This window comes from Poecile atricapillus, chromosome 15 (genome assembly GCF_030490865.1).
Source record: "Poecile atricapillus isolate bPoeAtr1 chromosome 15, bPoeAtr1.hap1, whole genome shotgun sequence".
Classification (NCBI taxonomy): Eukaryota; Metazoa; Chordata; class Aves; order Passeriformes; family Paridae; genus Poecile; species Poecile atricapillus.
The window spans coordinates 11443422-11466353 of record NC_081263.1 but is presented as its reverse complement, the minus strand read 5'-3'; the positions used below and the strand labels follow the sequence as shown (position 1 = coordinate 11466353).

At 44.4% G+C, this 22932-nt stretch overlaps 1 protein-coding gene across 1 annotated transcript in view; it reads left to right on the top strand.

Annotated features, from left to right (window-relative positions):
• The window catches only part of PTPRT (protein tyrosine phosphatase receptor type T), a 497897-nt gene that overhangs the window by 406977 nt on the left and 67988 nt on the right, over positions 1 to 22932 (top strand). Inside the window, exons 13-14 of the mRNA XM_058850913.1 lie at positions 330 to 603; positions 9394 to 9430. Coding sequence (XP_058706896.1) covers positions 330 to 603; positions 9394 to 9430 — 311 coding nt within the window. The remainder of the gene's footprint in view (positions 1 to 329; positions 604 to 9393; positions 9431 to 22932) is intronic.

The following is a 22932-nucleotide window of genomic DNA, read 5'->3' as shown; positions in this document are numbered from 1 at the left end:
ATTCTAGACTGGATATTTTATTAGTTATTCCTTTTTCTAAAGAGTGACATGCTTGAAATCTAGTTTGATTTCACCGGGGTTTATCCTGATTTACTCAGTTAAACCAACAGAGCACATGGCCAGCACATTTCCCAGCACATTTCCCAGCACATTTCCCAGCACATTTCCCCCACGGTGACTTCCAGTGGCCACACCAGGAGCTGTGTTTGCTGGGGCGCCTCAGCTGCGTGTTTCTGACTTTGCTCTACTCTTGTCCTCTCATTCCTGGGAACATTCCTGATGTTCAAGGCTCTGGGGTCTCTAATCTCACCTTTCTGTCTCTCTCCCAGTGTCTACCAGCTGGTTGTCAAGGAGGAGAAGCTGCAGAAAGCCCGGAGAGCTGCAGACATCATCGAGTGCTTCTCTGTGCCTGTGAGCTACAAGAACGCCTCCAGTCTGGACTCCCCACACTACTTTGCAGCCGAGCTGAAGCCCATCAACCTCCCTGTCACACAGCCCTTCACCGTGGGCGACAACAAGACCTACAATGGCTACTGGAATGCTCCTCTTTCCCCCCTGAAAAGCTACAGCATATACTTCCAGGCTCTTAGCAAGGCCAATGGAGTAAGTGCAGGGGAAATTGAGCTGCATCTGTTGGTGTGACTGCATCTCTCTGTCCTCCTCATCACTCTTCTTCCTTCTCGATTGGATGCTGGTTTAACTTCTCCTTCTTATTACCCTCTTACAGAAATCTGATGAAAATCAAGCATGCCATTACTTGTCCTTCACTCAAATCTCTCTTAGATGCTCAGATCCAATGAGAAATCTGTTGAGGACCTGATTCTGTAAAGGCACATGTAGCCATGTGATTTACTAAATGAGATGCTTAGAATTTAGATTCTTTTTTTTTTTTTTTATCCTTCCACAAGCACGAATGTCAGAGTAGGGGCTATTGTGCTTTTAAAAGCCATAATTGCAGTATCTTGAGAGTTCACAGTGCTTGTGATTTTGGAGGAGATGCTATGAATTTGGATTACCTTGGAGCTTGCACTTGGCCATATCATAATGCAGCAGTTGTGGTTGGGAGTTTCAGCTTGAGGAAGTCAGGTACTGCAGTGGGGACTGTCTGCATGTCTGTCCCACCCCTCTGCAATCCTGTATTTTTACATATCTTTACTGTGTGATATTGGATTTAAAATGCACAGGAAATGTAGCCCACGCCATGCTCAGACTCAAATGACACACACAATGCCACAACACACCCCATCCCACCACAGGAAAACAGGAGGCCTCTCTTCCCTCTTCTCTCCCAGTTGAGGATAATTTGTTATATTTGTTGGATTTTTACCTCTCCTGTTTCAGCCCAGATCCAGCCTCAGTGGATCACCTTCCTCCCCTTTGGCTCCCCAGCTGTTTTCCATTCATACACAACACAAGAGAATTTGCCACTCCAGCCTTGTGAAGAGTCTTAGAGCATTAACAAGGCATCACCAACTTGGGTAGCAGAATCTGCTATCATTAGCATGTTTGCCAGTGCTTTCAGGAATTTAATTTTAACACAGATAAATTCTCTACCATATCACCCCTGAGAGAGCAAAATGACAAGGATCAGTCAAAGGTGAGCAGTGCAGGCTTCACTGGTGTTTGTACCTGAGCTGCAGCTGCACATTGCAGAGCGCTGGGATGGTTTCACAGGCTGGCAGTGCTAACGAGTGTTCACAACACCTCTTAGTGCTTTACACCCTTCATTTATCACCATTTTCCTGAAGCTGCAGAGCTTCAGCTGTGTGGCTGACAAGTACAAAACCTCCTCAACACTGTGCTGGTTTTCACCTTGGTTTCCTTTCTAGCCAATAGAGTTTCCTTCCAGCACTGCTCAATTAATTCAATTTTGGATTTGCTTTTATAGAAGAAATTGTGAATATATATATATGTCTCTCTGTTTCTAGGTAGATCCCCCATGTGTGATTATTAATTGCTAGTGAATGGGACCCCAGGGAAGAAGAAATTTTATTTGCTTAAGTACAATATAATATTCCATAAATGGGTTGTGTGGATGGGAAGTGTAGGCTTCCCTGGGTGTTCTGCACTCAGGCAGCACTGGTGCTCCTGCTTTTCCTGCATCTCACCCAACACTCCAGGTGTTAGGGAATCAGAAAAGGATGACTTGCTCAGGCTGTCCTAACATCAACAAGATTGTAAAGGGCTCTTTAAGCATAAGTTAATCAAATAGTCTTAATGCAACAATGCAACAATGCACAGTTCATGACAGGATGAGAAGTGTCCAGCCAGACACAGTAAATTCCTATTTGAGAAAGCAATTTCCTCCCATAGTAATAATTTATATTTCCACAGGATATTCTTTATACATATCTTCAAAGTGTAGTGCTGTGGGTAAAAGCACAGAGGAAATGCCCAAGAGTGGAATATGGATCTTCAGAGGAGTAGCTTCTGTGCTGATCCCTTCTGCTTCTTGGTACAATCATTAAACACCACATTTCAAACATTAGGGTCAATTAGCATTCACACTTTTGAAGCTGTAAATAGCAGGTTTTTGTTCCATTCCCAGAATTATTTGCAGGTATCATTTGTATTTAAGAGTTCTGGGTTTTGACTTGTCTGTAACCTAAGCAGCTTTGACTGGTCTTGGAAAATACTAGAAATAATTATGGCTGCAACATGGCATTTCCATCCCTGGAAGTGTCCAAGGCCAGGCTGGATGGGATTTGGAGCAGCCTGGGATAGTGGAAGGTGTCCCTGTCCATGGCAGGGCATTGGAACTGGGTGGTCTTTAAGGTCACTTATCCAACCCAAACCATTCCATGATTTTTGATAGGGCACATCTGCAAAACCCTGCAACAATAACAATTTAGCACGGTTAAAGTAGAGCCTTATGCTCTCTAACAGATGAGAAAACTTAACAGAACATTGCCACTCATTTTTTAATTAGGATATTCTATAGTTTCATTAATCACTGACGGTTGTGGAATGATGAAATTTCTTTCCACACCTGGAAGCTGCAATGAGAAGCCTTCATGCAGTGAACCAGAACATCTTCCTTTGGAAACAGAGGGCTCTGGGGAGAGCTTAATTTGAAGAAACAGCCTGGATTTGGTCAAAAAGCTTGATTAGAAGGAGGTTAAGAGTGTCGTAAGAGTTCTGCATTGTTTGAGCTCCTCTGTACATGGAGGGTTGTGCTCATTTGGTGTTCCCGTCTGCTCTGCAGCCATTAGCTCTGATTGTTGCACTGAAAGGAACATAATTAACAGCTGGATGCAAAACAAGTGTGGAAAATTGCTGCAGAAGCAGATCATGAGCTCTTGTGCCGTCTCTTGTGCACTGTTGTAGTTGTCTCAGGGTCTGAATGAAGGAGCTGTCTCTGGCTGGATCCATCTCCCGGGCACTTGGGCACAGTTTGGTCACTGTGGTGCTGCCTCCAGACACGAGGCTGAGCAGAACGTGCTGAGACTGAGTGCATTTCAGCTTTGTCACACACAGCACTTCCAAATCGTGTGACCTTCCCTCCTAGGCACTGCTGACAGCTGCTGAGCTGAGATGTGGCTGAGTTTGAAGTGAGAGAGGGGAGAAAGAGGAAGGGGACACAAACTCCAGGCTTTCAGGTGTGGGAAGCAGCACTAGTTCTTGTTTGGTTGGTAGAAGGAGTCAGCACAAGGGGTGGCACAGAAGCAGAGGAGATGTTTGGCTTGTCTGTGCTCTGGCAGGATCTCCAGGCACTGTCACAGCCATCCAGGTGGGGATCTGATGTTTGCTGCTTGTCCTGGTCCCAGCTGCTGCAGATGGCTGCCTGACACAGCACGGAGATTTGCTTGTCTGAAAACCCTTCCTGAGCTCAGCCCCTTTAAAACTCCTGCCCTGCCAGCACTTTTCCCTCTGTAAGGTGGGGCCAGGCTGGGAACCCCGTGTTTCTCCTTAGCCTCCCTCACCCTTACACTGCCCCAGTGCTCACACTGAGATGCTGCAGGTTTGATTGACCCCAGGTCTTTATCTGGCTCACTGCAGGTCTCTGGTTGCTGATCCAGCACCACACTCCAATGGGGAGAATTTCTGGCTGCTGTGTGAAACCTGCCTGAATTTTTGAGCAGCTCAGAAACCAGAGCTCCTTAAAAAAATCCTTTCTGGAACTGAATTTACCTCATTGAGTTAAAATGAAATCTGTAACGGCACAGTTGCAATCAATAACTCTTGGCCATTTCTCCTGTAAATGGGAGATGAGCAGGAGCCTGTGTAACACAGCTGGAGTGATGGGGATGCTGCCAGCTGCTCTGCCAGCCTGGTGGTCCAACAGGTGACTGATGTCTTCAACCCAGAATTGTGAAAAGTAGCACTGCAGGAATCAATGAGAATATTATTTTTTTGAGGGAATGATAGACTCTACCGAGATTCCTATTGATTTTTTGCCTCTCTAATGACTTGTACTACATGCACAATTGGGCAGCTCATTATTATCAGGGGACTTGAGGCTGGATTTCTTGATGCTGACAGGTCTGCTCACAGCACACAGCATTATTCTTCTGGGACATTTTGGAGGTGTGGATAGAGCTGCCAGCAGAGAGGTGCCATTCATCCCAGTGGAGATGGCCATGACAAAAGCAGGGAGGTGTTTGAGTTCAGCACGAGCCGTGCTCTGAAAGATGAAATGGCACCAGGGCTGCCTGCATCATTTCTGTGAGCTACTAACCAGCTTTGGGGAGCTCTGTGTTCAGGAGGATTTTGGGTGTACAGATTTATGCACTTACATTCACTCCTTAATCTCATCTTGGAGGTGCTGGCACAGAAATAAAGCAGCTGTGGGAACACTTCACTCTTTGTACACCCCTGTCTCCAGGTCTGGTTGACCAGAGGATGTGGGCTTGAGTGTTTTCTGCATAATAAATAAAATCCTTCTCCAGTTTACCTCATTTTTGAGAGGCTGAGAGGAGTGGGCACCCAATCATCAACTACAGATGATTGAAATAACTTCCTATTGTAAATAATAAAAGCTCTAACCACTTTGTTAAACCTCCCTTCTCCAAATGACACAGATACTAAAAAAACCCTGATAATTGGAATAGCAATAATAGGTTTGGCTTGGTTTCTGGAAGGAAATAGCAATTTCCTGAAGCTGGCAATAAAAATTATAGGGGAGTCCATTGACCCTGCACAGACATATTTTAAGACTGCAAACCACTGGCTGCAATGGGATAGAAAATAAACACACAATTCAGAGCTCTCCTGAACTTGGGCAAAATTTATTGAGGACCAAAAAAAGAAGTCCTTAAGTCTGAACAAACCCACGTATTCTATCCTGTGTGAAGCAGGTTCCCAACAAGTCCCATGTTCAGCTCTGGGAACTGAAGCTGGAGCTGAGGCCAAGGGGACAGTGGTGATTCCTTGTCTGGTCCATGCACCAGCAGCAGATCAAATTATCAAATTATCTGTTCCCAGTTGGAAAAAGAGTTACCTAAAGAGCTCTGGCTGTTGTAGGGCAGCCTCAGGGGCACATCTGGGGACAGCAGGTCCCACTGCTGCTGGCAGGTGGCTCTTCAGGCAAGGCAAGCTCTGTTTGACTGCTGCAAAGTCATAATCATAGTAAAGGAAAGGGAAAATGGTGGGTGTGAAAACAGATGGAAGGAAAAGCTTTGATGCTTTCATTGTTGTTTGTAATCTGTAAACAGCAAGCTGTCAGTTTCAAAGAAAAGGGGGAAAAAAAAAGATCATGTGGCTTTTTAGGTTGTGAAGACGCAGCTGTCACATAAACATATGTCCTGCTGCCCTCGTAGCCCTTTTCTGCAGAAAATTGTTCCCATCCAAACACTGAAGAGACAGAGGCAGAACTCGTTATCATCCATTTCACTTGAGTGAAATGTGCATTTAGGAAGCTCAGTAATTAGTAGACAGCAGCAGCTCCTTTTGCTTCTAAAATCAAAGAACAAAGCTATATTAAAAGAATGTTTTCAAAAGCCCTGGAAATTCATGGGAATGCTGAAGGAGGCTGGTGGTGTGCAGTTTCCAGGCTGTGGGCAGGAGCTGTGTGGGCAGAGAGGGTTTGCCCAGCTGCTCAGCACAGGACTCTCTCCAGAGGGTCCCAGGTTGTGCTGATGGTGGGTGCAGGTGGGAACAGGCTGCCAGCACCCTCAAACACAGTGCCCACATGTGTCTATGGGGTGTGGACTTAAAAATAGAGCCAGGGTTCAGCTTGGAGTGAGGTACAACAAATTCTTCTTTTATTCATTGGTAAATAAGTTCCAGAAAACAAATTTCCATCAATATGTTGAGGTAGGCACGTGGATGGGCTTATTCTGCACTGAGATTTCAGGATATGGAGCATGTTGGACAGTGAGGGTTGGATCAGGAGCTGCAGGATGTAGCCATGAAGTGTTTTCCTACTCCAGGATCTCAGTGAGAATGTGCCTACATTGTTCCATTCCTGGCTGTAAAATGTCTGCCTTAACCTGGCAGTGACACAGAGCTGAAACAGTACTGGCATCTTAATTTTTATTCCTTTGAGTTCAGCCATAACATGAAACAGATATGCAGAATATGTTGGCTCTCAGGTTATTATTAAGGTTGTTGTAGGTATATAAGGCCTTGTAAAACTTGTGTGATACTATAAAATGGGAATTAAGCATCACAGCATTTAAAAGAATGTCCAGAAACAACACAGAGACTGAAATTTGGGGAATTAGTTGGGTTTTTTTTCTAAATCTTCTATTGTTATCTCTTTATTTAATTATTTTTCTTGCCATTGCTTTAAGCAATTGGGATGGATCATTGACAATTGCCAACATTGTTTATTCCTGCTTCGCTGGTGGCTAAAGAGAAGCACCTTGCAGTGATAGGACAAGAAGTAGTGTGTAAAAATTGAAAGAGGGGAAATGTAGCTTAGGGAAAAAAAACCCAAAAATAAAAGCATTGTCCCTGCCTATGGCACTTTAAGGTCCATTCCAACCCATTAATAATTTATGCTCTTTACTGTGTACAGGGAAGCACCTTGAAGCAAAAGCAATATTTTTCAGAAAGCAAATCTGATTGTGGGAAAGTGGGTTTACTGCTTTGGGGGGGGGATGATTGGATTGGGGTTGTTCTTTATTTTTTTTGGGGGGGGGGATGTATTTATTTATTTATTTGTTTTGTTTCTTGTTAAAAATTTTCATGCAAACCTCCAAATCTCAGTATCAGCTAAAATAAGAGTAAATGGAAAGGGTTCTTGTGTTTATGAGATACCAAAGAGATGAGTGGGGTGATCAGTGGAAAGCCATGGAATAATCAGCCTTAATCCAGAATATGGACTAAATTCAAATCTTTAAACTTTAGCACCCCTGGGAGCTAGGAGCCCTGTGCAGGTGCTTTTATGTTTTCCTTCTCAGAAGATGTGAAGTTCTGAAGTCCACATGTCTCGTTCCTCCAGCCTCTCTTTTGGCAGTGCCCGTTCTCCTGAGAGCTGTGGTTGTGCTCAGTGCAGCCATCAGTGGATGCAGATGCAAACAACAAATTCTGGTTTCCAAATCACCCTGTGGGAGGGTCTTGTGCAGGAACACACACATGTTCAAATGAGATCACTCTAGACTTCTTTTTCCAGCACTGACTTCTCCAGCTTTCTGTTGCATTCAGAAACCAGCAGAAAGCAACAAATACACAGGAAATTTTTCCTCAACAAAATGTGAGCAAGTGTCCACCAACTTGTAGTCTGGAAAAATCCTGTCTCTTCATTTTTTTATTTTACTCTTCATTGCTGATTTTCCAGGTCCCCTTGTTGTAGATCAGAAACTACATCAGGATCTCTCTGTCTTCTGGTTCCCAGCACTAAGTGCAGAGACAGAAAACAAAGCTGTGTTTTTCCTGCTTCGTACATCACAAGCAGCAACAAAGACTTTGCATTTCCAGAATAATTGGCTTTTCAGACTTGTTTCCCACTAGACAGAGGGCAGTGGGGAGCTCTGGTGATTTTGCAGTGCCAGGTTGTGCAGGGGAGCTGATTTTTGAGGGACAAAGGGGTGTAACTAAAGAAATGTCTTGGGTTTACTGGGATAAACAGGGCTTCAGCCCCACTCTGGAGTATATATGGTTGGGAAATAGACATGGGTTGTCCTCAAGGATCCAGGAATTCCTTGAGAGAGTTTGAAGGCAAGGTCAAAGGGAGGATTCGTCCTTCTGAGTATCTCATTGTTCTTAGACTGCACACAGGGTGGCTTATATCCACATTGTATGGCATCACAGAAAGGGATCAGAGGGAATTGCTCCTGTGATTCCCAGCATGGATCCAGCAATAATCTCTTTCTTGTGTGCACCAAAAGCACGAGGAGAAAGGCACAGTGGGGCTGTGTGTGTCTGCTCCAGCCAAGGAGGATTTGTCACACGTGGAGCAATTCTCTCCAAGAGCAAACTCAGATTTCCACAAGGTTTGTCCAGTTGTTTGAGGATGGAAGGAGGTGCTCAGCAGCGCTTTGCTGGCCTCTCATTTCCAGAGCACAGACAGCATCCATATTAATGGAGCATTGTTAGCACAGTAATTTATGCTGGATTCATTACACCTGAGACGTGTAGAGGCATAAAGTGCTCTGCAAGCCCTGCAGCAGATTAGAGCCTGACAGAGGCAGCTCTTTAACCAAGCAGCACATTCCCATTTGGATGGCAATCACAGGCTGGACAGCAGCAACCCCTGCCAGGAAGGGCTGGGCAATGAGGAGCTGGGGACTCCACAAAGGTTGTGTTTGCAGCAGAGGTGGCCTGAGAAAGCTGCTGAGTTTGAGCTGTTCACGAAGCCAAATACAACATTCGGATCCAAATCCCATTTCTGCAGCTCTGCAGGCTCCGGGGTGGATTGAACACAAAGTGTTGGGTTTTGTCCCAGCTCTGCAATGAGGAGCTGCAGTGGTGAGGGTTGTTAGAACAGCTCATTTGGCAGAGGCAGCAGCACAGAATGTTGGTCTGCTCCACATCCATCAGAGAGCTGAAACATTCAAATGACTTCTTCTGTGTCTGTTTGCCATGTATTTAAATAAATACCCAATTTACAAAATTTGCAGTAATGGTGCATGAAAATGAGATGTACAGTGGCGTGTACTTTTGACCCAAGGCTTGTCAGTCTATTACAGAGCAGGTCATTTAACTGGGAAATTCTATTAGCTAATCAGGCACTTACGTGGGACCCATCACTCACACATGGAGCGTGGAGAAACGTGCTGTCACTCCCAACTTTTCAATACTTAAGAGAACCAACTGCAGGCAAGTCCAACAGTGTGGAGTGTTTTATGCAACAAAAACTGTCGGTGTTTTCAAAGCTGAAGTGCAATAAGAGATATATGTATTTTTAGTAGCTTTTTAAAATAATGAATGTTTATTGTAGATGGGCAAATTACACGCTGTGATGTTTTCCTATATATTTTTCTTGTGTTTTTTTTTTTTATTTTTCAGGAAACAAAAATCAACTGTGTCCGGCTGGCAACAAAAGGTATGTGGGTTTCTCTTTCCTGCAAAACACAATACCAGAAATGTAAAAACTGCAGTGGTGGCACAACTTGATTACAGTTCCTAACCATAAGAACCAGCCTCTTTATTTCCTCTTTTATTTTTATTTTTTTTAAAGGAAGATTGCCAAGACAGAACAACAATTTCCAGGACCACTCCTCTATATTCGTGGCCTCTGATATTTTTTTAACGCAGGGTATAATTCTCTGTGGTTCCTCCCTCCCCTCATTCTGTTGACAGCTTCTCTGTCCTGAGGATGGTCCTTGCTGTTGGCAGAACATCACTGAAAAAGTGACATTAACTTCCCACTCAATTTGTTCTCTCCACAACTGTACAAAGTAGATAAGAGGAGATCTCGTGTAAGCCTAACCTCGTACACAGCGGGGCACAATTCCTGCATCACACCATTTTCATGGTGTAAGTGAACAGACTAGGAGAGAGCAGTCCTGATTTCCATTGTGCTGAGCTCAGAGCAGGCTGAGATGCCAGGTCACACAGAGCAAACCCCAGACAAACAGCCCCAGGATGGTTCACAAGGTGTAGCTCTTGGGGGACCAACAGTGACGATGTCTGAGCTCCTTCTCAGAGTTTACAGCTGCTTTTAACAACTCTTCTAAAGATTTCAAAATCACCCCAGGGGCTACTTTTCCAGAAAAGATGTCAGACACGAATTTATTTGTAACACGGTGTAGCTGTAAAAGGATTTCCCCAACATGTTGTAGTGTGCAAAGGAGCTGTAGGGAAATGCTGGGGCATTGCCATGGGCTGTGCTACACATTGCTCTCCATTCCCAAACCTAGCTTTGCCAGCCTGTGCTCTTGATGCTTTGCTGTCATGTGAAACACCTGCATGGCTGCCTGTGGAGGCTTTGAGAGTTCACCAAAACTGGCAGGAACCCAGGAATCCTTTGAGGCACCATCCCATTTTTTGCCGTTCTTTTCCATCTATTTTGACTTGTGGCAGAGTTTAATGACTTCAAGGTCCTTTCTCCTGACCCCTTCTGCAGCTGCACTCGTGGAGGAGTTGGGAGGGCTCAAAGAAACCCCATTAGCCATGGGGGAGCATTTTCCATCTCCCTGTGGAGACAGCCCCAGACTGGGGTGTCTGCCTGGAGTTCCCAGCTGTGCAGTTGTTTTCCCTGCTCAGGCTGGGGAGTGCAGACTGGTGGGGCTGTAAGCAGTTGTGTCACCACTGAAAGCCGAGGAGGAGGAGCCATTTCTCCCATTTCTCCTTCTCATCTCTGGCCCTGGTGCTCCCCATACCCTCTTGTTCCTTTCCTGTTTAAAGTTTATTGTAAAATCTTTATTTAATTCATTCTCTGGGTTACAGTCTATGTGTCTCAGTCTGTGTGTCTCCTTCCTCTCAGTTTTCTCAGCTGGTAGCAATGTGACCATTTCAAATACCTGATTTTGGCTTTCTGGTGGTAGAAAGAGCAAGAGCAGGACTGGGTGAAATGAATCTCCACAAGCTTTTCAATAGCATGGTCTCTTCATGAGATCAGAGATACTGGATTAATTAAATTTTGGAAACCTGTAGTTCCTTCCATTTCAGTTGTTTATTTTTCTGGAGCTGGTGGAAGAATGTTGTCATGCTAGGAGGAAAAATATTTGTTCTGTGACTATTCAAAAGAAATTAACTTACACTACTTGAAAAATCCCATTCTGGCATGACTTTTTGCTTGCACTCTGTGATTTGGGTACCTCAGTGAAGTGTCCCAAAAGTGTTTGACCTTCAGCTGACTTCTGCAAACTGAGATAATTTTCATTATCCCTGTTAGGTCACATGAAGAGTCACTGAGCCACCCAGTCACTGAGTCCCCCCCTTCTCTTGGTTCTGAATGCCACCTCTTTTTAAAAAACAATGCCTTGCAAGGATTAATTTAATAAGAGATGGGTAGAGCCTGAGGATGTCTAGAGCCACTGCTTTTTGGTGCTCTTATTCTTCAGTTTTTTTCTTTATTGACTTGAATGGAAAATGACAAGAAATGATGGTAGTTCTGGTGTTTATTCTCACTGTCTCAATTTATATCACTTTTGATTTATATCACTTTTGATTCATATCACTTTTGATAGATAGTGATTCATATCACTTTTGGTAGATATCTTATTCCTCTGTGTGGAGTGCAGAAGTCTCTGTGGAAATTCTTTTCCTCTTGCCCTGGCTCTGAATTGCTGTAATTCCAGTGGCTGGCCCTTAGCAGGGAGCCAGGAGTGCCCCAGCTGTGGCTGATCTGTGCAGGTTGAGCTCTCCAGGGCAGCTCACAGCCAGGGGAGCACCATGAGCTGGGTAACACCTGCCAGGGCACCTGGGCAGGGCCAGCAGCTGAGCAAAGGCAGCTCTCCCCCACTCTCAGGTGTCCATCCCTCCTGAGGCTGCGTTCCCACCACAGGTGAGCTCCAGATGGATACAGGGAGCAGCCCTGGGGAGGGGTGTTGTACCTGGGGTAAAGCACAGAGACACTCACAGAACTGTAATTACACCATGTCCTGATCAAAGGCTGAGAGCTGGAATGTTCTAGATGACCTCCTGTGTTTGTGCTGTCTCCTGTCTGCTCATTTGATTATCCTTAATGGCATTGCTCTGTATTCCCCTTTATTTGCATTGGTGCTTTTCTGAGGACAGAATGAGCAAACCTGGAGTCTGCTTGAACAAAACCAACAGAGCTGCCAGAGAGGATTCCAGTGTGGTGTCTTTGGTAGGAATCAGGAAAAAAAAAACCTTTTTTGGAGTCAGGATTAATCTCAGCATAAAAAGCTCTGCTTTGAGTTGGTACCAGAGGAAGAAAAAAAATTTTGTTTTAATGCAAGTCAATAAATAGACACTACTGGTGCCAGTCTAAATGTTGATTTTGGAATAGAGGCCTAATTTTCCCATTCCTAGACATTTGTCACTGCAGCAGCTCCATTAGCACCAGTGAAATGAGTTCTGATTTACACCAGTGACAGGAAGATTAGGATCGAGGCGTGTTTAAGCAAGGCAAGAATTCTCTTGAAGTACTGGATTAACAAGGGCACTAAACGTGAGTGTGGGAGTAATTAGGCAGTGAAATGTGTTAGGCATGTGTTACTGGGGGATTGTAACACATCCTGGGTGTTGCTGCAAGGCACCTGCTCAGAAGCTGAGTGTCTTTAATTACATGAGAGACGCATGGGGCTGTTCCTAAGCAGGCTGCCAGGGAGCTTGCTTTCTGTGTCCCATTGCCACAACAGCAAGAAAAGGAAAGCAGAGCACTCTTTAAAAGTGCTTTATCCCACAAAAAAAAAAAAAAAAAATAATATATATATATATCTATCTTTGGAGCTTTCCCAGCTTTCTTCTTTATTTCTTAGCCAGAAATAGGCTGCTCAGATGAGCCCTTTTCAGTTCAGCCCAGCTCTGTGCAGGAGCTCTCCCAGCTCTCTGGTGGTGCTCTCTCCTCATGGCTCTCTGTGTGCTGCTCCTGCTGAACTCAATTCTTGCAGTGGCAAGAAAAAGCTCTCAAATCCTTTTGTATTTGGCTATAAAATGTTGGGAGGAGGAGGTGGCATCAGCATTTCAGAGCAGCAGGTCCTCCAAAGCAGAGGCAGTAGGTCCCCAGCTGGGCCAGCACATCCCCTGGGCTCCTTGCCCCCCATGCAGTGGCTCCAGGTGAGGGCTGGCTGCTGCCATGGACTCACCATCAGCCTTTGCTGGGGTGACCTGGGATGATCCATCAGAAAGCTCCCTGCCTTCCTCCACTCTGTGTAGCCATCCCACACTTTGCCAGCATGTTAAACATTATTAACCTTTTGTATCTACGTATGTATTTATTTTCAGATTCCTTGGTCTCAGATCTCTTGCCACTTCCCTCCTCACATGGGCTACTCTTTTTTTTTTAATTACTGGACTAATGTTATCTTTCACAGCATTAGGCACTTGGATGCATCTCATTAACATAAAACACTCTTTAAAAATGTTTATAATTAAACCCCAATTTAACAGCTCTCTGCCATACAATTTTCATTCAGATGGGTTATTTATAGGTTTTGCCATTTGGTTTCCTTGACAGCGTTTGTTTTAATATGTCCCATTCTTTCTGAATTAACTGACTTGTTCTCCCTGTCTTAAAGCAACATATTTATATCGACACTTTATTAGAGAAAATTGCAACCTCTTACCAAGAGAGAGCGATTACCTCTTGTATTCCTAAAGTGCATTAAATTAATTTCACAGTGTAATTGAAACCAAGGCAGAGGGCTCATTAATGGTTCCTTATCTCCCGATACTCATTTCTTCTTGCCTTAAAATGTGAGTTCTTGCAAATGAAAGAATGGAACTATAATAACCATTATGAGGTACATTTTTATTTTTTTTTTCCTTTTTTTTGTCTTGTGCATGCTGCCTGGGAACCATTTTGCTTGTTCTTAGCAGTGATAGGTAGACAACAGGTGACCACGCGAAACCCGCCCAGCCTCTTGAGCACAGGTGATTATCAGTTCAGGAAGAGGAAAACTGGTCAAACTTCCAGAGGTCTGAGCAGCTTCATGACTTCTTGTTTAATACTTGTTTTGCATGAGAAATTACTTTTACAGTTGCTCCAAGTACTGGATATAAAGGGGGGCAGTGCTTTCATGGCACTCCTGTAGTGCTGAGGTGGAGATCTGCCTGTGCTGAGGGCTCAGCACTTCTTAAATCTTCACAGCAGCACTCGAGGGTGATGGAAGAGCCCCATGGACCCCCCTCTGCACAGGCTGAGTGACCCCTGAGCCTGCTTGGAGCTGAGCTTGCATTTCCAATGAAAGGAGCTGTGCCATTTTCTGGGGCTGATTATTGTGCTGATTTGTAGACAGCTGAGTCCTGCTGTCAGAGAAATGGTGGCAAGGAAAGGAGAACTTGATTCTGTGAGCCCTCTGTAGAAGAACAGAGAAACTATAGAAACTATAGAAACTGTAGTTTCTATAGAAACTTCTGCTGGAGCCAGAGATGCTGCAGAATTGAGCCTCAGCAGCAGCAAGTCACTCACAGTGGGGTGTAAAGTCACTCACAGTGGGGAGGTTCAGAGCCTCTCAAGAGTTTTGCAGTTTCCATCAAAAGGAATTTAGAGGTTTGTGTGCCATAAAATTGCCTCATCTTATGTAAAACTGGGACTAGATCATTATTAACTCCAGAAAATTTAAATATAGAGGGGAGATCCCATCAGCTTGTGGAAACAGGTTCTTCTGCTTCAGCCTGGTGTGGACAGAATGAGTGGCTGGGATGTGGCAGTGTAACATGAGATTAATGGGAAAGGAGGGCTGCTTTTCCAGTTTTTAGATGGATTCCATTTCTCTAGGAATACTCCTCTCCCAGTGCTACATGGTTATTCCTGCCTAGCTGTGACTTCCTCACCCAACAATTATTTCAACTGCACATCAGGACAGCTGTGATGATACAGGGGCAAAAAGGTGCCGGGATTACTGGGAAGTTCAAATGCACTGGGAACAAAAGTCCTGAATTTTGGTAGTGCATCAGCATGGGAAGAAGGAAACTTCCTGGGAGAATGTTGGGATCTCAGTAAAGAACCTGGGTCTGAAATGTGACCGGGGAAATCTTGGGCTGGGGTGGGAGACTGCAAAAAAATCAGTGGAAAATGAGGAAGGAAAATGTTCCTGCTGTTCCCACACAGTTTTGCTGCACATGGAAACTGTTGATTTAATAACTCCTGCTCCCTCAAATCCATTGAAGAGGCTTCTTTTGTTTCCTGAAATACATTCTGGTTTTGTAGACAGATAATGTATTTTTTAAACAGATCTAATCCCACTTCAGATCTGTTTGTTGCTGCATTTTGTCTTCTAATACACCAGAGTATTATTCCTTTGACAGGTTTATTCTGTTTTGTGCTATTTACTTCAGAGGAGTTTATCACACTTTTTAAGTTGAATGCGTGAAAATGTTTGTTTGGGTTTTTTTTTCCCCCTGAACAAATTTCTGCCTTCTGGAAGTTATTTTTTAGCACAAGTTTTGTGTATCACAATCCCTTTTGGGGCTTCGTTATCCCAGGGCACAGCTTTGAATTAGTGCAGAACCTGCAGAACGGGATGAGGCCAGGAGTGAACTGAGTTTGGTATCTCCAGCCCAGTGTCCAGAGGTCATTATCTACCCCAGAGCTCTCCTGCATTGCCAGACCCTAATCTTGGGCTCCCCAATTAAAATAAGCAGCTGGAGGGAAGGGGAGAAGAAGCACGGTGTTTAAGATAAAATTTTGGGTAGTCTCTCAACAGGAGACTGAAAACATCACCTTTTTAATTCAAAGCATCCTCTGCCAGGATGCAAGTAGCTTCAGGAAAGAAAGGTCTTTGGAGAAAACTAAAATAAAATATATTATAGCTGTGTGAGCCAAGCCCTCCAAGAATTAAAGCAGACAAGGATTTACCTGGAACACTGTGGAGGTTCTTGTCCCTTTTCAAGACCCACCTGGTGGGAAAAGGTGCTCTTGGCCATGTGCTGGGGCTGGCCTGAGCCAGTGTACATTCATCTTTGTTTGCAGATAAGTTGGTAGCCAGATAAAGGAGTGGAAGTTAAAGAAAAGTCAGTAGTTGGACATGAAAGCCACAAGTGAAGGTCAAATTAAGAAAATATTTCCTATGGTTTAGTTTTACTTAGAGTGCAGGGAGCATTGGGTGATTCCTTGCTTATAAAATGTAGGGGCTTATTTTTCATTTCTTCAGCTTGAAAGTTTGCAGGAAGAGCTCCTTGGGTGTCCCTTGGAGCCTCTCCTGCACAGGGGCTGAGAGGGGCCAGCAGCATGGGCAGAGGCAGGAGGAGACTCTCATGTTTTAGAGGACAGTGGGGTTTCATGTTCCTGACCCTCCACCAACTCATTTGGGTGATCAGGATTTTGTCTCTATTTCCTGATACCTGCAGATCCTTTCTAGGTGGGCCATCCACTGGGCAGGTACTGCAGATCACTTAAAAAGATTTTCATAAATAGATTACCACTGTCAGCATTCTTTAACAACACTTCCAAAGGCCTGACAGACCCAGGACTGTTACAAATACATGGTGCCCGTTTCCTTAAATAGATTTTTTGAAAAGCCAGTATTCAGAAACGAGGCTGATATTAACGAGCTCCTGAGCTTCTTCCAGGAGCAAGGCATTAAAACTAAACGGTTGCATTAGGGTATGTGACAAAATTACAAGGTAGGTGTGAGACTGTTTTGCAGTATTATTATTGTAGAGGAAAAGAGAAATCTTCATTCCAGTCTTGCTGCTCCAAGCTGGCGGAGCGCGGGGAGCGCGGCGGTGTCGATGCAGCGCACGTAGGGTGTGCGCACGCTGACTCCTGACGCTGCCCAGCTCGCTGCCTCCCCTGGGAGAGAGATTCCTCCTCCCCATGCTGCTGCCTCAGCTCGGGGGGAAGCCTCACAGGGCAGGGGTATGGAGGCTAGCTTTAGAGCAAGCTGCAGGCCCCATGGCCTGCCAGACCTGCCTGAGAGCTAGCCTGGGAAATTCATGGGAGGATTCCAAACAATCCTCAAAGACAGAAAACAGCCTGCAGGTGCTGTTTTCTGATTCCCGTGTTTTCCTTGCAGGAGAAAGTCAGGGGGTGGTGAACCCCACTGACCAATGATGGTAATGTAGCACTTTACTAACCAATAAGAGTTTCCTTTCTGTACTTTACACGAACTAGTCTATATAACATGGCTGGAGCAATAAACTAGAGATTCTCTCCTGTTCTGACTCCCTTGAGAGTCCGTGTCGTTCTTCCTGCCGTTCCCAATTAGAACGACATCTGGCTTGCTCTAAAGCTAGCCTCCATACAGGGGTTCGTAGGTCACCCTGCTACTTGACGCACCTTCGTCCATTTGGGCTCAAAAGGTGATTTTATTTCAGTGTTGGCTTTCTGCCCACCCCTGGGCTCTGCTCGCTGGTTTTGCAGCTGCTGTGGGTGTGGATTTCTCATGATAATCATGATGAGAGCAGGGTAACTACTCAGAGGGAAAAGTTAATAATTGTGGTGAATCTGTTATTTATCCATAACATTGTCAGGCACTGAGAAGGCTTTGCCTGTTATCATTCAAAAGGTTGATCTCCCTGTGTCTAAGACTTTACAAAAAATAAGTGATATCTGTAAATTTGAACTTGTCATATTGGTAATTGTACTTGGTTTCCATTTTTATCATTTTGAGCTGGTTTTTAAATACAGTTCTGCAAAAGTGAAGAGTTAAAACAGAAATGTGCTCTCACTCCCTGAACCATCACATCACTTGTTGGCATCACAGCAGCTCTCTTTAGCTGAGCTCTTTTTCCAGGGAAATGTTATAATATTTCTTATTCTTGGGGACCATATATCTGCTTTTAGCACAAATTAAGGGCTCCTGTTCTGAAGAGAGAGGAAGAAAAACAGGAAGAAAAAGGAAAAGCCTTTGTGCTGGATTTGCCTGGAATCTCCAGAATCAATTATTCGCTCAGAGCTATTTTTTAATTCTCATTCAGCTTAGCAATGCTGATCTTGATGTCCCACTGTGTGTTTACCCTCATCTTCCTACAGATTCCACCTGTAAGCCTGAAAATCCCTCATACAAATTCTGGTCTTTCTCTCCAGGACCGCTTTGTTTTGCTGCTCTCTCTGCTCAGAATATGGTTGAAAGCTTTTGGCTCACATCATTCTGTCTGTTCCTTCTGAGCTTTGTTAAAGAAATGAGTGTGTCTCGTTATAGTCTTAAGCCTGTGCTGTTTGCAGCCCTCAATAACTGGAGGTGGAAAATTGCTGTAGTGACGTTGTGTGTGATGATCCTTTTTTTGTGATATCCATTTTCTAATGAATTGCAACAAAGAAATAGCCAAAGAGGAATCTGGCTTTTAGATGTGATGAGCTGTTCCACTCTGCTGGCTTGTGGTTCATGGAGACACCAGCATCATGCACAGATTTCTTTTCAGTGCTAATCCACAGCTGGAGGGTGTGGTCAGGCTGATGCTGGGTATTTCCACATCAGGATATAAAAAAGTGCCTTTCCACCTTTACCTCAGTGTTATCATTCCTGGAGGTACCTGTCTGCCCCTGTGTTTGCACATCAGACTGTGTTTTACAGATACAGATATTATCAGGAACCGAAAACATGAGGGAAAACATTCCTGCATGCAGAGCCGCTTTAATAATTTGTAGGCCACTCACATAGAAAGCACCATAAAAAAATAAATAAAGGAAATCGTGTTTACAAGTGATTTGAGAATAGCTGTCTTTTGAATACAAGCCTCTAGGTCTATTAGGAGATTTTGCATTCAGCCCACTGCCTGGCCATTATGTGCTGCAAAGAAATTACTCTGATTGTGCAGATCATTTCAAAGCATAATAACTGGGAGCCCAATATTTTTCATTAATTTTTCTAGGTTAAATAATGCTCTGAAGTAATTTTTCTGATTGTTTTTTGTTCCAAGAATGGATTTCTTTCTGAAGAAGCTGTGTTCCTTAGGTGTTACAATTTTTAAACCAAACCTTATCATTTCCAGACTTGTCCCCTTGCTGGGTCTTTCCTGTCACCTGGAGGTGGCTGAACCTCCCATTTCTTGTGTTGCTTCTCTCATTTTGTCCCTCCCTCTTCCACGCTTGCATTGCCCTTTGCTTGACTCTGAATATTTGACCCAGCTATCCTTAGAATAATTTTATTTGATTTGTTTTTTCCTCCTGTAAGCTTTGGGATTCTCTACTCCAGTGTCTTGGCTACTGGTGATTGTGGTGCCACTTCCATTGCAGGATTTTATGCCTCACCAGCTGGAAATCTCACATAAATATCTGACTTTTCCTCCTGCTTATGGCTCTCTTGAATTCTTTTTCCTGGCAGCGTCATTTTTTTTAAATAGTAATATCGTAATTGCTGCCTAAAGTAAAGAATGTTTCAAATTGCAGTTTGTGAAATAGGTTTTATGGAAGAAACTTGTATTATCAGCCCTGCTTAGCTACATGCACTCAGTAATCATTCTTTCCTGGATGTTTTCCAGAGTGCCACCTCCACAGAGGAGGTTGCTTTATATTTCGTGGCTTATTTTCAAATAATGTACCTGTGCAGAAATTGCTGGGAGAGAGATTTCCAGGGTATCTTTTTCCTTAGATGGCACTGCTGGTTTTCCCCCAGAGGTGCTGGCACTGCCCAGGCTCCCCAGGGAATGGGCACGGCCCCGAGGCTGCCAGAGCTCCAGGAGCGTTTGGACAGCGCTGCCAGGGATGCCCAGGGTGGGGTTGTTGGGGGGTCTGGGCAGGGCCAGGGGATGGGTTTGAGCATCCTGATGTGTCTCTTCCAGCTCAGAGTATTCTGTGATTCTATGAATCAACAGCAGCATGGCCAGATTAGGCCTTAATTAAAACCTTAATTAAACCATCAGTGTGTGATGATCCAGAAACCTGACTTCTCGCGGGCTGATGAGCTGGACAGCTCTGGGAAATTGGCCATTTGCCCCTGCCCTGCCCTCTTTGCATCTCTGCAGCATCACCAGAACTGCATCTCCCATGAATGTGCTTCCTGTACTGTCTCCTGCCTCACTGCAAGATCTCACTGGATCTGGGAACTTTGGAAGGGATTGAAGAGAAATGAAGTCATTTGGGCAGCTAGGAACGGTCTAAAATATTGAAATAGCTCTGACTGACCAGTGGAGTGCTGGGAGAATGTCAGTGCCTGTGAAAGCCAGAGTCTGGGCACTGCTGTGGCTCCTGGGATGGTGCAGTTTGTACATCAATGAGTGTCTCTGAGAGCAGCAGCCTGCTGGAGTAGATAAGGCACAGATAGGGAGTCAGGGGAACAACAGTCCTCACTCCTCTGGCACTGCCTTCTGTCATTTGCCTTCCTTATTAAGAAATGCAGCTTAGGGCAGAGAATTGTGCTAGTCTGTGTTAGTGCAGAGTAATGGGGTCCTGGCCTCTGTGGGGGCTCTGGGTGCCACTGAAATACACACACTAATAACAGTGGTGACCTCTTCTGTGTCTAACTATTCCAGTAATAATATAGATATATATATATATGAAAACTATCCAGCTTCTGTTACAAGGAACAATTCATTCCAGGAAATGTGGTGGAAGTAACCACTAGTAAATACAGTTATAGCTTGTTTTCATTCCTTTTTAATGCCAGCAATATATAAACATGTTTTTTTTCAGAAAGAAAAGGGTGGCCCTCAAGTACAGTAGTGCAGAGATTTGCAAGTGTGTTTAAAGATATTTGTATTAAGTGGCCATCAATGGGCTGTTGTGCTGAGAGGATTTCAGATCCTGCATCTCTATAAAGGAGAGAAGCAAAACTGGATTCTAAAACAGTGTTTGTCAGGAGCTGCAGAAGTCATCTCCTGCAAGAAACAGCTCACACAGCTCCTGCCAGGACAGAAATGTTCTTACCTACAGCTGGGGCTGGTGGGAAACCGGAGCAAGCAGAGGAGATTTAGACATCTGCATGGAAAATATGCCAGAACAGCAGGAAAACAATGGACTTTAGCAGCAATGTTTCATTGCAAGGCTTTGAGAATGAATCCCAGAGCCAGGAGTTTGCTGACACTGTCATATTCTCCATTCCTAGGCACTATTAGCTGAGACAACTTACAAATGGTTGGGCTGGTAGCCTAAAGGAATGGCTGGCCTTTGCCAGGAGAGATAGAGTTGCCCAGAAGATTGGAGTGAATCAGTCACTGCAGTGTGGAGGTGTCAGGATGGATAATGAGCCTTTCTTCTCCTCCTGGAGCTGCAGGAGCCTGCAGTGGGGTGGGAAACTGATAAAAACACTCTGACCACACATTGCCTGGAGTAATGAGCAACAGGCTGGCAAAATCAAACCTATCTGGTGGGCTGAAGGATGGACTGGACAGAATGTTCTTGTTTCTTCTAACACAGCTCTCACTTCATGAGGGTATTCAGATGGTACAAAAATGAGGAGTGTCTGACTGTGCTGTTTATAGTAGAAAACCATTCTGCAACACCTATTATTTGGGGTCATAGGAGTAACTGCAGCTCAGCTGAAGGATAATTTGGAGTACTTCTGACTTTCACTTCAAATGTATAGAGTTTTAGCCATTTTCAGGGAGAAATTGTACCTTTCTCATTGCCTTTGTTGTGTGACAGTGTGGGGATTGCCTGTCTGATGGTGTGTAGCTCACCTCTTGGACACATTTGCTGCAGGATTGTGGGAGAGCTTGTCAAATAAAGATGGAAATATGCAACTGATACCTTATTTTATTTTCACGCTCAGGAGTCCCATTAATGCATTTCAGACATGTGAGCACAGAAGTTATCAGTGAACTCTTAACAGAATGGGCAAATTGGTGTCTGCAGCACAATAGCAGAGCTGTCAGGGGCAGAAGCTGACAATGATATGTGTGAGTGCAAGAGCCAGCCCTTTTTGCTTGGTAAATGTTGTGTTTTGCTCTGGCTAAACTAGATTAACAGCTTAGCTGTAGGTAAAGTGAAATCGTGCTTTTATCACTGCATTGTCTCTTAAAGCATATTTAAGCAGTCTAATGTGTGGCAAAGAGGCAAAACAACACCCCAGTGACAATAACACTGCTGTCTCACCAACATATGGACTTGATTGAATATTATCTCCCCAAGCAAGTGACTTCATGAGCAGAAGTGATTCAGATTTCCTGAAGATCAGCAGCAGCACAGAGCTGTTAAAGGAGCAAAACATTACTGTCTTCTGATGTCAGCCCTCTGTGTTCACCTCTAATTCCCTTTCCCCACCACATTTAAGCTGCAGAGGAAGACCTGGCTGACTCCGGCAGCAAAGGTGAAGCCCAAGATAAGAGTGGATCTCATGTAACATGAATTCATTTAACTTCGTGAACTGCAGTGGTGATATTTTTAGAAGTAGTTAAGTGTAACGGGAATATAATGAAGATAGGCTTATTTAGTCTTTAGAGTAGCCATGACTCAAATCTTGTGGGGCTTTCTAAATCAAGCTCAGTGGCTTAAGCTATATCTGGAAATATTCTGTGCAGCAAAAGTGAAGTCAGCAGAGCTAAGGTCTGTAATGAGGACTAATGAGGTCTCAACAATAGGGCAGCTTTCTCCAAGGTGCTCAGAGCAGAAATGCTGTGCAAATAATGGTCCTAAATATGTTTTATTTTCAGGTGTGTAGATTTCACTTGTTAAAAAACAAACAAAACAAATCCCTCCCCCCCAAAATTTCAAATAGAAATTACGCTCTCTTGTTTGGGCTGGAGAAACCATGCCTGGTGTGTGATGTTAAAGGGTGCTGAGGCACTGGAATTGGTTGTCCAGAGAAGCTGTGGCTGACCCATCCCTGGAAGTGTCCAAGGCCAGGCTGGATGGAGCTCCAAGGCTCAGCCTGGTCTAGTGGAAGGTGTCCCTGCCCATGGCAGGGGGTTGGATTGAGATGGGCTTTAAGGTCCCTTCCAACCCAAATCCTTCCATGGTTCTGTGTGGAGGGTGCTCTGTATGTGGGATTGTTACATGTTTATCTGTAATGGCTGGTTTAAAAAAGCCAGGCCTCCCATACATGGAGAAACACAAGTGTGAGCTGATTTTAGAGTTTCTGCCAGAAGGATTAT